Source organism: Elaeis guineensis, chromosome 4 (assembly GCF_000442705.2).
Source record: "Elaeis guineensis isolate ETL-2024a chromosome 4, EG11, whole genome shotgun sequence".
Taxonomy (NCBI): Eukaryota; Viridiplantae; Streptophyta; class Magnoliopsida; order Arecales; family Arecaceae; genus Elaeis; species Elaeis guineensis.
The window spans coordinates 27,288,621-27,304,662 of record NC_025996.2 but is presented as its reverse complement, the minus strand read 5'-3'; the positions used below and the strand labels follow the sequence as shown (position 1 = coordinate 27,304,662).

General features: G+C 36.5%; 1 protein-coding gene across 5 annotated transcripts; it reads right to left on the bottom strand.

The window, feature by feature from the left end:
• Positions 1-2,073: 2,073 nt before the first annotated feature.
• Positions 2,074-15,487, bottom strand: LOC105043214 (ATP phosphoribosyltransferase, chloroplastic). 5 transcript variants are annotated; one of them, XR_831657.3, is made up of 12 exons: positions 15,077-15,487; positions 14,918-14,977; positions 10,440-10,553; positions 8,125-8,190; positions 7,905-8,012; positions 7,733-7,816; positions 5,401-5,502; positions 5,123-5,236; positions 4,966-5,046; positions 3,326-3,445; positions 2,880-3,063; positions 2,074-2,677 (listed from the first exon to the last, which is right to left on the bottom strand). XR_831657.3 is itself a non-coding variant. In XM_010920678.3 (11 exons), the coding sequence occupies exons 1-11, from the start codon at positions 15,470-15,472 to the stop codon at positions 2,968-2,970; spliced, it is 1,341 nt and encodes a 446-aa protein (XP_010918980.2). In that variant the 5' UTR covers positions 15,473-15,487; the 3' UTR covers positions 2,218-2,967. The 5 variants fall into 5 exon arrangements, 2 of the variants coding, with proteins under 2 accessions (XP_010918980.2, XP_019705263.2); XR_831656.3 differs by having other exon boundaries at positions 2,074-2,656; XR_012140824.1 differs by having other exon boundaries at positions 2,074-2,512.
• Positions 15,488-16,042: the final 555 nt, after the last annotated feature.

Sequence of the window (16,042 nt, the reverse complement as noted above, 5' to 3'; positions counted from 1 at the left end):
CATACATACATACATAGATATACATACATAGATATACATACATACATACATATATGTATATGTATATGTATGTATATCTATATATATCTATATGTATATCTACATATATGTATATCTATATATATATATCTATATATATATGTACATATACATATATATATATATATGTATATGTACATATACATATATAGATATGCATATGTACATATACATATATACATATGCATATGTATATGTATATGTATATACATATGCTTATGTATATGTATATGTATACATACATGCATATGCATATGCATATGTATATGTATACATGCATATGTATATGTATATGTATATGTATACATACATATGTATATATATATATATGTGTGTGTGAGAGAGAGAGGGAGAAACATAGAAATAAGAAAAAAAATTGTATCTTATGTTTTTTACCAAATATTCTAAAGTAAAGGTTTCTCAATCATCACAAGTTTTGACAAATAGAATATAAAATGGCACATCTCTACCATTTAATAATATAATATAGACACATCTTATAATTTTTAAAGAAAAATAAATAACAAAATGATAATGATTATAACTACATTTACCTTATATAATGTGATATATGTGATTCAATAGTTCATAAAGTTTAATGATGATGTAATTTATTTTTGCATTTCTTTTCATAGTACCGATATCTAGTTTATATTTTCATCCATTTAAGACAAATACCAATACCAATTTTAATATCAAATTAATATATTATCTGCGGATATCAAATATAGATGAGGATATGGATTTATTAATATCCCATCCATTTATGATTCATTTTTTCCCTTACTTTATAACTTTGATGCATCTTCAAGAGTCTCACCTAAACGGGAACAAGAGCATTGTCACATGTTTGGCAATTTGCAACAATTCAAAATAATTTTAATAATTCAAAATTTGGCAAAAGTGTAAAAACATTATCAAAAATTCAGAAAGAGTTTGGTTAATAAAGAATTAGAAATTAAAATAGAGTTTCTTAAATATTTATAAATTTATTTACTCAAAAATAAATATAAGGAAGGAAAAGTAAAAGATAATTAAAAAAATCACAAAATATAATATCATCAATCCATAACGCAAAAATTTCTTAAATTTGTCACAAATAATTTATAAAATTTGTTTGTACTTTGAGAATAACTTACTAGCTTTGGATCAATTTGCTTTGTGGAGAATGATTTAGAAAATGGTTCAGTCACGAGAAAAAAAAAATAATTTAAAATTTTTTCCATAATTCAAAAAAAATATTGTCGACATGGACAAGAAATGCTCAGATCTTTTTTTTCCTTTTTGTTGCAGCAGGGGTATAATCCATACAAAAAGATGTATTTTTCCTCCTCATTGGTATTCGGACCAAGTCCATGAATACAAAAATAATTCAACTCTATTATTCCGGCCATAAATGAGCATCAAGCGGCAAACAAAAAAGGTACAATGGCACGAACTCCTCTCACTAAGATAGTCAATATACGATACCTGAAGGTTTAAAGAAACCAATGACTACGAATTCTAAAGCCTTCCATGGCCTCTAAAATGTTCCGTATCCCAAAGTAGTCTCCCAAAAAAGTCTTTCTAGTTTTCCCTCACATTGCCGAACTCGTCGTCGTCGGGCTTCAACGCAAATGCCAGCATGTTTAAATGATGGGGTGCACGATTCTAAATCAATCAAATAACAGGATATTTTTCGCTACTTCTAATGTGATGGGGCTAGAATCCGAACACTCCCGGCCGGCTTCCCAAGCTCCAAACCTCTCCTTCATCGACCCCTACATTAACAACCGAACACGTTTCTCCATTCCGCGTTTGCCTTCATATTTTCTCACACACTGGATGATCCGATCAACAACGGTGACGGCTCTTACAACCTAAAAGGGGATTAATGACTTTCGAGTGCATTACTGACGCGCGCACACCTCCACAGCAGCATATTTCACCCAGCCACTTGTAACAAGTGAAAAAGCTTGCAGTATAGCAAATAGGCTTCACCTACATTTTCAGGTTAGGAAACCTACCATCCTCCCAGAAGACCACCAGAAATCATAAACATAATTCACACCACTGACATTAGGTAATATGAATGAAACTATGCTTTCTTAAAACAATTAAGAGCAGACCCTACCAGTCCAACACTAACCAAAATTACAGCAAAATTATTCAATGCAACACAACAAATGACAGCAAATATTAACATAACACAGTAATTTTTTTTTAAAAAAAATACTGCATAAATAAGATAGTAATACTTTCATGTTATGCAATAATACACTGAACCAAAACTGACTACCTAATAAACTAGTGGACAATGCCCTTGAATAACAATCACATTTTCACTTGAGGTTCTTGTCAAAACAGGGATGGCTCTGAACAAGTGGCTGTCATCAGTGACCAGCAAAGCAGTCTCACTCTATCAAAGATTTATCCGCTCGAACGAGCTTGTAAGCCACAAACACTATTACCCGCACATCAACAAATGATTTTCCTTTGGATACAAGCATTACAGACAGTGGAGGGAGGTATCAAAAACCAAAAAAAAAAAAAAAAAGGAAACCCAACTTGAGGAACAAATGATAAGTACTGACTTTCACTAAGGCATCCAACATAATGTTGCAGCACAGCAACCAGTCTGCATTAAATCTCCGAGATACTTTTAAACCATGAAAAAGAAAATAATGAAAAAACAACGACAGCATAGATATGGAAAGCACAACAACAGCATAGATATGGAAGCAAGAGACTAGTAATGCAGCTAGTTACAATTTAGTTCCCGCAAATTTAATTAGCTTTAAATGGAATTACCTCTATGACTATAATTTCTAACTAAAATATATACTTTGTCCAAAACTCACCTAGATTAATTTCTGATCAGAACTCTGAAAACCATTAATGGTACAAAAAACTACCACCGAACATCGAGAACTACTGGTGCTTGAAGGGTCATAATCCAAGTTGCGAAAGAAGTTTGCGCCATCTTGGAGTCTCTTCCTCAAAAATGTAGGTCAAGTCAGAGACCAAGACCCCACTACCACCAATCTGCAAATGGGAAAGGGGCAAACCATAAATATTCAGGAAACTTCCAAGGGGTTCAACAGGACACCAGGGCTATTTAGTTACAATCTAGTCAATCATGCGGCAGGAAACTAGAAAAATGCATGGTCCTCAACTATGACATATGGAAGCACTAATCATTCCATAAAGGGGTTCGATAGAATAAATTTTTGCACGCAAAATTTGTTTATGAAAAAAATCAAGACAGAAAGTGAATCAGATATATAGATAAGAGAAGATATCTCACTGATCTCAGTTGCTGCACAGACTTATATAGTGTCTTTTGGGGCACACATATGACAATTGCATAATAGTCCACTACAACCTTGCCATCACGTTTACAATACACAGGACTTATGGTAGGCCCCTGTGCAAAAGGACCAAAAAAAATGTCAGAAGAGAACATGGAAATTACTAAAGAGCTAAGCAGTTCTCAGATTCAGGGCTCCATAAGATCCTCACAATCTGTAATTTTACCGAATAAAAACTGATATGCAACTAAATTAGGATAAACACCATAACCATTTAAGCAGATTTTTTTCTATATAAAGAAAAAGATCATCCGCTCTCTTGAAAAATCATTAAATTGAGACCAATAAAAAAAAATAGTAATAAGACAGCTAAGGTTAAAATATAAGCCTGGAGAAAACAACATACAATATCATGTACAGCTTTAGTTTAAAGAAAATGGTATCTATGGAATAATCAAACTTCTCAGTTTTAGTCTAAAACCTTTTAATTTATTAATATCAAAAAGAAGATTATTTATTAATATCAAAAAGATAGATAACTAAAAACACGAACAATTCTGCCCTATTTGCACTTCCTTTACAGCCTAAGTTGTGGTAATCAGCTATAATTACCAAGTCCAAAAAAAGGGTACTGTTTACCTTGAAAGATGTTAGCATTTAGTTACAGGCTTAGGATTGTCATGGAATCCATGAAGAAACCAAACTAATTTAGGAGGACATCCAGATTGTCCCTAGAACCCCCTCAGCTCCAACTAAAAGTCTAAACTAAGGCATTACAGAGTACTTCCTGCTGAAAGAAATCAGTCTCCAAACAGTTCTAAATTCTAATATTAGCTGGCCACTAGATCCTCTTCATCAGATATATTTACTAGTCCAAGTAAGACTCCAACAGCCAACGGTCAATGAGATCAGCAGATTTCATGAGAAAGTTGGCTCCTTCTTTGACCCAGAAATAGAAGCCCAGCCTGCATTAAGCAGACAGTTGATTAAAACACATGACATGAATCCAATGCACCATTAAATCCATTCATGAAAGAGTAAAGAAATTTCTAAAGGAGCCTTTATATGAATTTATGGGAGTGGCTTGACTCAAAAGACCGCACCCTTAACTATGTGCACATGAAGGGTATGAGCTGGAACCAATTTCACTGAAAACCCCACTAAAAAGATTAACTTTTTTCTGCTCCAAATTCAATCTAGAGGCCCGAGGGTTACAAAATAAGATCTCCTTCTCACTTTTGATGTCATCTGCCTATAAGGAGGACCTCTTTCAATGCGATCCCTAATCACTTGGCAATTTTTCAAGGAATATGCCTTGTCAGTGATTCAGAAAGAGAGAACCATATATACCGACCAGATTACAAAATCCAGCAGGGAAACCTAACATAAACCTATCACATATCATCCTGACATTAAATAACAAAGTGCTGCATACATATTAGTGACCAAAAAAAAAGATAAAACATGGTCAATCAAGTGGTGAATATATATATATATATATATATATCAACAAGGAAAAGCTTACTATGACAGTGACCACTTAGCTAGAATGAACAGAAAAGATTTCATCATTAAAAAGTAACAAATGTCCAACAAGTTTAAAAAACAATTACTATATTCTATTATGACTCTTTACCTGCAACCCAGATAATGATGTCTGGCTAAGAATTCTTTCTGCCACTTCTTTTGCACTGTTTCCCCTCATGTTTGCAACCATCTTGCATGTTAGAACAGAATTAGGGACAAATTCCCAGAAACAGAAAAACCATTACAATAACAAATTCCTTACATACCGTAACTTGTCCAGTTGCCCTCAGGTGTGCCTCTAGTCTTTCAAGAATCTCATGAGTAATCTCCAATACACCTTCCCGGATGTTTAAGGATCTCCTGCTAGCAACAAATACAGCCTGAACAACATCCAATTACTCCCATGATATATAAACTTTTCCTGCTTTAAAATTATTTAAAAAATTCAAAACTTATCTTTTATCCTCTTAAGCCAGTGGCTCTCATTAATACAGATCTTGTATAACAATGAAGACAGCTTAGCAGAGATATGAGCCAGACTTACTTGGCTTTCTAAAACAACCCCACCTTCAATTTCTTTCAGATCATTTTCATGCAAGGTCGTTCCACTACTCACAAGATCGATAATAGCATCAGCTATGCCCATCTGAAACAACAAGAAACATCAGGAAATGTTACAGTTCATCTATCATTCTGTAAGGGATATGTCATGCCAACATTCAACAAGACATACAGATTTTTGTGTAAAAATATAAGCTTGGTTAAAGCACTTCAACAACTACACCTTACAACATATATCTTGCACAAAGTCAACTTATTAATACAAGTATTTTATGGAACCCTAGATTGGTGCATATTTTGGCAGTGGTGTTAGGACACTCTATATACCAGTGGTGATTGATGTGGAGCATGCAAATATATGGTTCTGAAGACGATTTAGAAATTTTCAGATTTGCAGGTTTGATCGCACAGAATCAAGTCTTTCGGGACCATGGGATACCCCACCATAAGCCAGTATATAAAACCTTGGGATAAAGACTAAGTCCAGGTTGGATCAGGAAGGGATAAGATGAGTACAAGTCTCGAGCAGGTAGCATTATTTGAAAGCTCAATTCCCTTCATGCCCTAAAAGTTATGTCATTACTAACATAAATTCAAAATATATCTAATAAGATTTGTAAGAAATGTACAGAATACAAGTATAAACTTTACATTACATAGTGACTAAGCTATCAGGTACAGATCAGGTCTGGTTTCAGGTCAGGTAGGTTCTATGAAAACAAATCCATATCCTAATATAATTCAATCAAGTTGGATCGAGTAAATTTTCAGGAGAACTGGACCTGAAAAATTACATGGATCTATCTTTGGAACCATGGCATATGGGTCTGGATCAAGTCCAAGTAGGGTCCCTGGCAGGTACAGGCCCTAGTAACAACCTTAAAACTACCTAGCATCTTGCCAACCTTGACTCTTGAAAGAGCATTTGCTATAAACATGGAAAATGGTGAAAAAATAATCCTAAATTTTAAATCACATTCATTTTATGAAAAGAAAAATTATTATCTGATAAACTACTAAAAGTAAATTTCTAATTAACATTCAAACCCAGAAGCAACGTTTGTCGAACCGTCCCGAACCGGCCAATTCGGAGCATACCGAACTGTACCGGCGGGGAACCGAGACAGTTCCGGCATGAAAAACGGCACATGCCGGTGCCGAAGAAGAAAAGAGAGAAAAAGAGGAAAAGAGAGGAAGAGAAGAGAGAAGAGGAAAAAGAGAGAGGGGGTCCAACGGAGGGGCCGTTGGAGGGCCCCGGCGGGCCGTCGTGGCCATCGGGTGGCGTAAACGCCTCCCGCAGCTCCACGGTGTGAAACAGGAGCGATCCGTCCTTGTTTTCCATATTTTTTTTAAAAAATCTTTTTTTAAATGAAGCCGGCATAGGGTGTGCCGGCTTCACTTAAGTGATGCCGGCAAACCCAGTGCCGGCTTCATTTTAAAAAAAAAATTAAAAAAATAAGAAAAATAGGGGCAATCGACTTCATTCAAAAAAAGATTTTTTTAAAAAAATATGAAAAACAGGGGCAGATCGCCCTGTTTCATGCCGCGGAGCCGCAAGGGGTATAAACGCCGCCCGCAAGCCACGACGGCTCATCGAAGGTCCTCCGACGACCCCTCCGGCGGACCCCCCTCCCTCTTTTTCTTTCTTCTTCCCTCTCTCTCTATTTCTCTCTCTTTTTCTTCTCCGATTCAACTCCATTTTCCTTCTTCGGTTCGCCTCGGTTCGGAATGGAACAAAGACGTGCCGAACCATACCGCCCGTACCGATTCCGCAAATCTTGCTCAGAAGTATGAGTCAATTAAACATCTCTATTAAGGTTCAAAATCAAGGAACTGATAGGTCGCTTTGAACCATCTAACATGTCATCTCCAGAAGCCAAAAGGCATGATATTGAACCTACGCCACAATCCTTACAATATATCTAATAACTATTTGAGTCCAAGGGGCCATGATGAAGGAGATGTTATTTAGACAATAGACCGGTTTTCCACCAAATACAAATTAAAGGCCAAATAAAGCTGTGGCTTTTATTAAATAAAAATCAGCAACCAGTTATATTACCCTTAAAGGTTCCTTGCAGAGCAGGAAGAGAACAAAAAGATGACAGAACCTTTAGAAATGTCTCAAAAAGGGGGGAAAAAGAAAAAGAAAAGAACTACAACGAACAGTAGACATTTTAGTACAAAGTGTGGAAAAAGAAGAGAATAGTATTGATAAGCTATAGTATAATTATGTTGCTTTCCAAAGAAGAAAAAAGAAAAATAAATTTAGATGGTACTCAGAATAAGTTGCATGACTTCGAGAAAATCCTCACCGCAGGGGCTGCCTCAAGTGCTCCATCAGCAGTTGAGAAACTGACATGGTCTAGACCTTTCTCTTTCAAAAATTTCGGGCCCAGCTATGCAGAAAGAATCAAAATATAAGCACTAGTGTTTAAGAAAAGGAAAAGAGTTTTGAGTAAAAAGAAATATGAGAAGTTAGCATACATATGAAAATCCGGTCACAATACGTAAAGGTCTTTCCGCTGTCCATTGAGGCATTTGTGCTAATTCATGGAGGGTATTTATATTTTCAAAAATCCCATACTTGGGAATCTGATTAGTCACAAAGCATTATCAGAATAGTAAAATAATGTTGAACATAGTGGGTTATAAGACAAAAGGGCTCCTGTGAAAAGTATGCACTAGGCTGAAAACATATACATACTGCAAGTGATAAACGACAGGCTCCATACTCAAGTGCATCATGAACTACAACTAAATCCTCATTTCCCTGCCCAAAAGATATAAGCCTGTAAGAATATGCTTCCACATAAACAAGTTGGTAACAACATAAATATATTAGTTGAATCAAACTCAACAAGACAATAAACAGCAATATCAACACTAACAGACAGCAAGATCTCAAAGCACAACAATTTCATGAAAACTGCTAAAAAAAGATGCAAAATGCTTTCAAGTATGTGAAACCAGACTGCTGGTAAAAACCTCCTACCATAATTTAATAGCTTAGATCAATTTCATGGTCCTTAGTCCTTACCATCTTGTCTTACCCACATTCTCTTTAATGTGTGTGATTAAAAGATAAGAACAAATGTGGTGTTTGTTTTTGGTTAAGCTGGACAAGGTTCGAAGATACATACCTAAAAGCCTGTGAGGAAGCTTATCCACCATAATGCAAAAGGTTTTAATCAAATTGCATTCAGAATCTTTATGGTAGGTAAACTTCATAAGTTTGTTGATCAAGCTAAACTGACTAATTTGACTGTCATGGGACTCCAACGAAAATAATCCTACATTCTTACCAATTTTGTTGCTCTGAAGAACAAGCATCTTTGCTTTTCATGTTTCATAGTAGACTCAGCCTTTGTGAAAAAGTCTGGAATCAATCACAGCTATGATGAGCTGGAAAAGTTAAGGCAATTTGATCAACACAGATTGACAGCAAAACAAGAAATATTTGATGATAGTATTGTCGGGAGATAATGTGGTCGAGGACATCTACAAAATAGAAGAACTGTGGATTGCGGTGCTAGTTCATTCCAATGAGCAGCTATGCATTGCAAGGCCAGTAATTCCAAATCGCCAAGCATTATGTTGTTGTGCTCTATTAATGCAAAGAATACTTGAAGAAAAGATTGGATAACATCATCATACATGGATAAGATTAGCTCTCCTCCATGAACAATTTTGTAAAGATTCTACTAATAATCGCTAGACTAGAGTAGGCTGAAACAAGACGGCAAACCCCAAGAAGCTTCTTTTTTATGTTAAATATGGCTTACATCATTAAGTTGGCAACCAAAGTTAAAGGACCTCTTGATTGAATGGATAAAAGGATGCTTTTCTTGAGGCATCTACATAAAAGAAAACATCTACAGCCAAATTGATGCGAGGATAAGATGCAAACAGCCAAGAGATCAAGCTCAATTTCAGCATTCAAAAAATATAGGTAGGCTGTTGGCTAAACACTGGCTATATCGATCTCAAGCTCAAATTAAGGGTGAGAACGAAATTGACAAATTTTCTAGGATGAGAGAGGTAATCTTTAAATATTGAACAAGTTAGACACATCAAGAGTGAAGATAACAGGACCTTTTCATCCAAACATCAAAGGCCCAGATTCCAGATATTAGGACTTTGCTGAGGAGATTAAAAACATGAAAACACTTTTTTTTTTTAACATGTTGTTGAGCAATGATTCTAACAGGGAAGTTTGTGCAGAAGAAGCATAATTAATGAATTATCAAATTTCCCTTGGTTCGATTACGACTAGTGAAGGAGAAAATAACTTTGAGAAAACATGTAGAAGGATAAAGCATCGGAGTGCAAAACAAAATATCAAATTGAGATTTGGAAAACGATGGGAGAATTAGGTCTTAGGTCAAGTTGGCTCGCCAGATGTAGAAAATGTTTTGAAAATCAAGAAAATGCCATACTATTGAAGCACTGCAGTGGCCACCTATAAAGATGCGGTAGAAGACTATACTAACAGTAATGGAAATTAACTTTTAAGAACTAGAAGGAAAAAGATGACTGTCCTAAAACCATTTTGACCCACAGAACTCACTCATACTTCTAGTTAGCCACACCCTGCATAATATTCCATTATTTCCTGTAAAAGGTTCAATGTTTTTCTTCTTTTAAATCCCAGTTTATTTTTCTGAAGTTCCCTTGTTTCTTGACATTGTTATTAGTTGCTACACTGTTACATAAACCTCGTGTTACTTCTTCAAAAGTATCCTCCTTATAATGTTCGGTCATATGACCATTGAGGTCTTGGATGGATTTTTTATGCTCAATATTCAAATTCCAATGCGGTCTTCAAGGATTATGTTTTGTTTCTCATTAACAAGTTTACAGTAATTAACATTGTCAATCCAGCAGTAGCCTTGGCAGAAGTGCAAATTGACATCATTGATAAGTAATGAAGAATGCCGGAAAATGGTGCGCCAGTGGCTCAAAGACAAGTTGAAGATCCAGAAAACATATTTGGCATTACATGATATACTAGATCCTTACCTGTCCATATTCGCTGACGGTGTCAAAACCCACAATACCAATGTCTAGGTCCCCTGACCGTAATTTGCGTACAATATCTTTGGGACGCTGAAACCACACCTCCAAGTTTGACAGCTGCACATAAGCATCTATAAATGTCATATATAGTGCCAGATGAAAGGAAAAAAAGGATCCGGAGATTGGGCGATAAATTTAACAGTGTATCTAGAAACATGGACATGTGCAAAGAATTGGCTGGCAGCAATATCTATTAAAAAAATGGCTGATTACTTCTAAGAAAATAGGATACATTCACTGATGCATGGTACTAATGGTAGAAGAGGGCCAAAATTGGTATCGCTATTATATCAAGCTTAGGGTCATGGCTGATCACTGACACTGCTGGAATGGAAGTGCATCCATTGTTATACATACAGCAGGCAACCAAATGCGAGGGCTGGCATAAGACAAACCTAATCACATCACAGACAAATGCATGCCTCGATATCTTCAACCACATATGACATTAACAAAAAAATTAACAATGATATTAGAGACAACAAAAGCCGAGTCTTCTGCAACATCAAAGTGCAGTTGTGCCACATCAAATAAATGAAAAAAGGACCCTCAAACATGACAGCTTGAATAAACGGTCCTTAGGTATCCTAGCTTCCTAAGCATAACATGTAAGTAAAGCCACATAAAATAAAAACTGTTCAAAGTAAAGGCTGAAAAAGCCAAACTATGGATTATGGAAGAGCTCCCCTCTTACTGCTTGATTGTTGGTCATCCAGAAGTCATCTTCTAGCTGCTTTAGCTTATTCAGGAGAGAAACTAGCTGACACTTATAACAATAAGGTATTCGAGAAGCAACCTAACAGAAGAATGAACCAGTAAAGGAATAAGGTTACATAATATTACTTCCTCTACTTTCCTATCAAGATTCTGCAAGGCCAAATTCTCTGTAAACAGTGTACAGCCACAAGACATTGTAGGACCATCTTTTCCTCCAAAAAACCAAAAGGCAAGCCATTCTTGTCCTTGATTCTAATGCCTTTTCTTCACTAGATCACATAATTAGTACTAAAGAGTAAAGACTAATCTCAAAAATAAGGCTGTAATAATATGCATTCTTCTGCAGCTACTTTTTCCCATATTAGCTATTGTAACATAGTTCCACATAAGTATTCTCGATGGATGTAAAAGTAGCTTGCCTCCATGGAGAACTACATAATGACATACACAAAACAACTTGAAGGAAGACAATCATTATATGGATTACGAAAAGCTTCTTAACATGCTGACAATAATATTTAATTTTTCATATACCAATTAATGAGATAACATTTAAAGTTAACATATCAGTTTTTTTTTTTTTTACTTGAAATCAGATTAATACTTGAATATAAGCACCTGTTGGCCAATTTCAAGAATGATAAGAGACATGTTACCCCTGACTCACATCATGTTTCTTTCCAACTGAACTCAGATTTTTAAGAGTCTAGTATGAATTATTTTGTCACCAAAAACATTATTCTTTCGTCCGCCCATACTCCCCCAAATCTCTTTTTCCTTGCATAACCTATCTTTACTTAAGCCTCCAACATCGACCCAGCAGTAGATGGGTTGGGATACAAGTTCTTTATTGAAGCCTGAAGGAGCAGATGCAAGGAGGCCTCTAATGGATCCGGCCAGACACAAAATCTATCAAGCTCACTAAATTGAGAAGCACCTAGTCGAAGTAAAATTAAGATTTAGTCTGGGATAATTCCAATTTCGCAGTCCACATATGTCCTTAACCAAGTATGAACTGTCCTTGGCCCCTTGGTCCAACTCAAACGTACCTTGAAACCCAAACCAGTATAAAGTAATATCTTCAAAATAATAAAATATAATTGAAAATATGCAATCTAACTTAAACACAACCTAAAGTAGAACTGCCTTCTTGCTCACCTTTCCGCTGCATTAATCTGCTCCTCCTTTCCCCTCCTCTTTGCCGCTGCCCCTTTCTCCTCATTCCCTCTCCTCCCCTCTCCACCAGCTCCTTCCTCTTGAACCACTATACAACCCCATTCTAGTAATAGTTCATGCATTGCAACCACAAACACAACTTTCCCATTGCATGACTGATTATAGTGCTGCCAAAACCCCCTTTATGGGTGGTAAGATGCCCCCCTGTGCCCCAATCCTGTTCATTGAAATGAGCAAGCCTTCAAGATTAGACACAAGCTCGGCTTAGGCCTAAGCTGAATCCTTCAGTTCAGGCTTAGATCAGGTTTAGTCATGCCTTCAGAAATTCAGGCCAGGTCCAACCCAGGGATGGCCTTGACCTATTACCAACACTAGTTTGCAGGCCTGTTATGGAGTGTGCAATCCTCTACAACCCAACAAACTCAATACTTTAAGCTGACATTCTAAGATATCTAAATCTAAGATACTAACTACACCACTTCAGAAACTAAAGTGCTTTTAGGATCATGTGTTGGATCATGAAAAAAATTTCGAGAAAATATAAGGAAAACAAAGACTCTAAAGTTATTGGTTGAAAACACCCAAGAACATCCAGAATAAGATTAGGAGTATAGAGCAATTCAGAAGCACATTAGAACTCTAATACAGGTCCAACACATGATAAAGTTCTTTTTACTATTATTTTCATATTTTTGCTTTCGTAGGTTTCTTGTAACTAAGAAGGTCTACCAAGAAAAATTTGGCTCAATGCTGGTTTAATATAAAACAGGATTAGCCTAAAGTTAAGGCAATAAGAATGCTTCATTACAGTTCTGACTTCTAAGAAAAACATTGGATGGCAATTCTTTAGAGAAAGTGTGCAATATTAGGGCCCTTATAAGAAATGCCCATGATTACCAAAACTGCTTCTTCAATCGAAAAACACAACGTCTAGCGCCTCAAGGTAGCCAGTAGGGTTGAGCATGGGTCGGGTTCGGTCGGGTTGAGAGAAAAATTTCATCCGACCAAACTCAATCGGGTTGAAGAAAATTCAACCCGCTACCAACCATTTACCATGTATAAACCGTTTGAAATCGAACTGAACGGTTTATAGCGGATTCGATGGGTTATGTCGGTTTGGACTTCAATGTTGACTAGAGCTGGCAATTGTTAACACAACTTGTTGACACAGACACGACATGACACGTATTAGGCGGGTTCGGATTTGAAATAAATAGATTTGGATCATAAATGGATTGACCCATTTATGATACGATAAATTCGTGTCTTAAGCGGGTTGACCGCGTAACCCGTTTTGACCCGCTTAACTAAATGGGTTAAAACAGATTAACGGATTATACGACACATTTAAACATGTTTAACATATTTATTTTAAAATTATTTGACAAATGAGGAAAATCAAAAAATTATAATCCTAACCTAAAACAAACAACGATGGAATTCAGAGCTGTGAATTAGCATAGCAGGTAACAAAATTATTTTTATATTATTTTAATTTTTAACTAAATTTTTATTATTTTAGTTAAATTTTGTAAATAAGTCAAATAGTTAAATGGATTATTAGGTGGGTCGTGTACCCGTTTGATCCACCAACACGATTATTAATCGTGTCAGACGAATCATGTCGTGTCAATCCGTATATATTCGTGTTGTGTTCGTGTTCCATAGGTCGACCCATTTAATTAAACGGATCGTATTCGGTTAAGCTAATCTGTGTTATATCTCCAGATCAACACGATCCGTTTATGACCCGTGAACACGAATTGCCAACCCTAATATTGACCCAATATTAATTTTAAGTCTAATGTTGGCTCATTTAAACTTATTTGCTTTTTTTTATCAATTAATGCAAAAAAGTCTGAACTTATAAGTTACAAATTTTGAACTTATTTTTAACCTGTACAAAATAAAACAGAAAAAAAAAATTTAATCATCTAAAAGCAACTACATCTGAAAGCTTTCACTTCAGAATTATCTCAAATTGATGTGCTTCCATCAACAATTCAACATTAATATTCCCATGAATCTAAATGGGTAACTAGATGTTTTTTAGAATGAAATATTGAGTCTAAACGATGCCATCCCAAAATGAAAGTGAGTTTGTAAAATACAATATCGATCGGGTTCAGCTTCATATGGGTTAAAAGTGTACGAACCAAACCCGACCGTAAATAATTCATTTTTTATAAATCCCAACCCGATTCCACCCGACTTATGTCTTCCAACCAACCGAAATAGATGTTTATTGGGTCAGATTGGGTGGGTTTCTTCGGATTTCAGTTATTTGCTCAGCCCTAGTAGCCAGACTACCATATATCATAAGTTCAAACAAAAGCAACATCAACAAATAGAAATCTCCCGTTGATTAGCAAACTCGACAATAAGCAAATTCCTTTGCCAAGCCATTTGAGCACCTACTATAATCCGAATCAATGCCTCTATTATAACATCTCTACTGAGTTCGATGCACCTGAAAGTTATAACAAAATCAAGAAAAAAAAGATTTAATGTTCGAAATAGAGAATCACCTGTGGCATGTCTGCAACATACTGCCGCGGATTCACCTGCCTGACCGAAAGCTGGCAATTCTGGCAACATCATCGCCAAAAGAAGCGGTGAGGAAAACCGAGAGAGAGAGAAGGGGAGCAGAGAGATCGGAGAAGGGAAGCGAAGCGGAAAAAGAAAACCTTGAGGAGACTTAGGGTTTCATCGGCCATTCGGCCCTTGCTGGGGAGGCCGAGGCGGACCACGGTGCGCTCCAGCGGGAGCGCCTCAGGGTCTCCGCGGAGGGGGAGCGGCCGCGCAGCACCCGAGCGAAGAGAGGTAGGGCCTGGAGAAGGGCCGAGAGGGGGAGGGAGAGGAGGGCCAGACGTGGAAAAGGGCACCAAGATCGATGGAGGTGGCCATCTTCTTCTTTTACCCCCTCTCTTTCTAGCTTCCAATATCTTTTTCCCAAGAAAGGGAAAAGGTCCTGGGAAAAAGATGGAGGAAGACGAGCCCTCGGTTCGCCGCGGATCACTGGTAGCGGACGAGCGCGACGGCGCCTGCTCGGTATCAGCGAGGAATATCCGAAAAGCGGTCATAATCCGGAATTTGGGTGTGGTCTGCGATGCTATAAATATCATTTTATTCCCGTGTAACTTTCTATGATACTAACTCTAATTTGATCTAACGGTGGTCGGTATATTCTATTCCTTCTTCTTTCATGGGTCTCATGACCTCCCATTCTATAAAAACAAATAATTAATTAATTAATTTTTAAAAAAATGTAGGAGTGACATTGGGTTGAACTAGACCAAGCTTAAGTCAGCTGGCAAATGCAGAAGTTTTTTGAGACAGATCCAACCTAAATAGGCTAACAAATAAATAAATAAAACAGCACCTAACTGATTTACTTTAATTCTATTAAAATCCATCAATCTAATTAAGATGTCAATTATATATCTTTAAGAATAAAGATCAAATGGAACTAATAGAAAACAATCTGGGGCTAGATGTTCGGATAAGGTGAGCCAGAGAGAAAAAAAAAGTAAAAGAGTAAAAACAAATAACTTTTGGTCAACTTCATATTTGGTATTTTCATGTTCTCTCGATGACAATTGGTGTTAAATCCAATGACCTGGCTTTGAATCTGCCCTTGTCTAATTTTGATC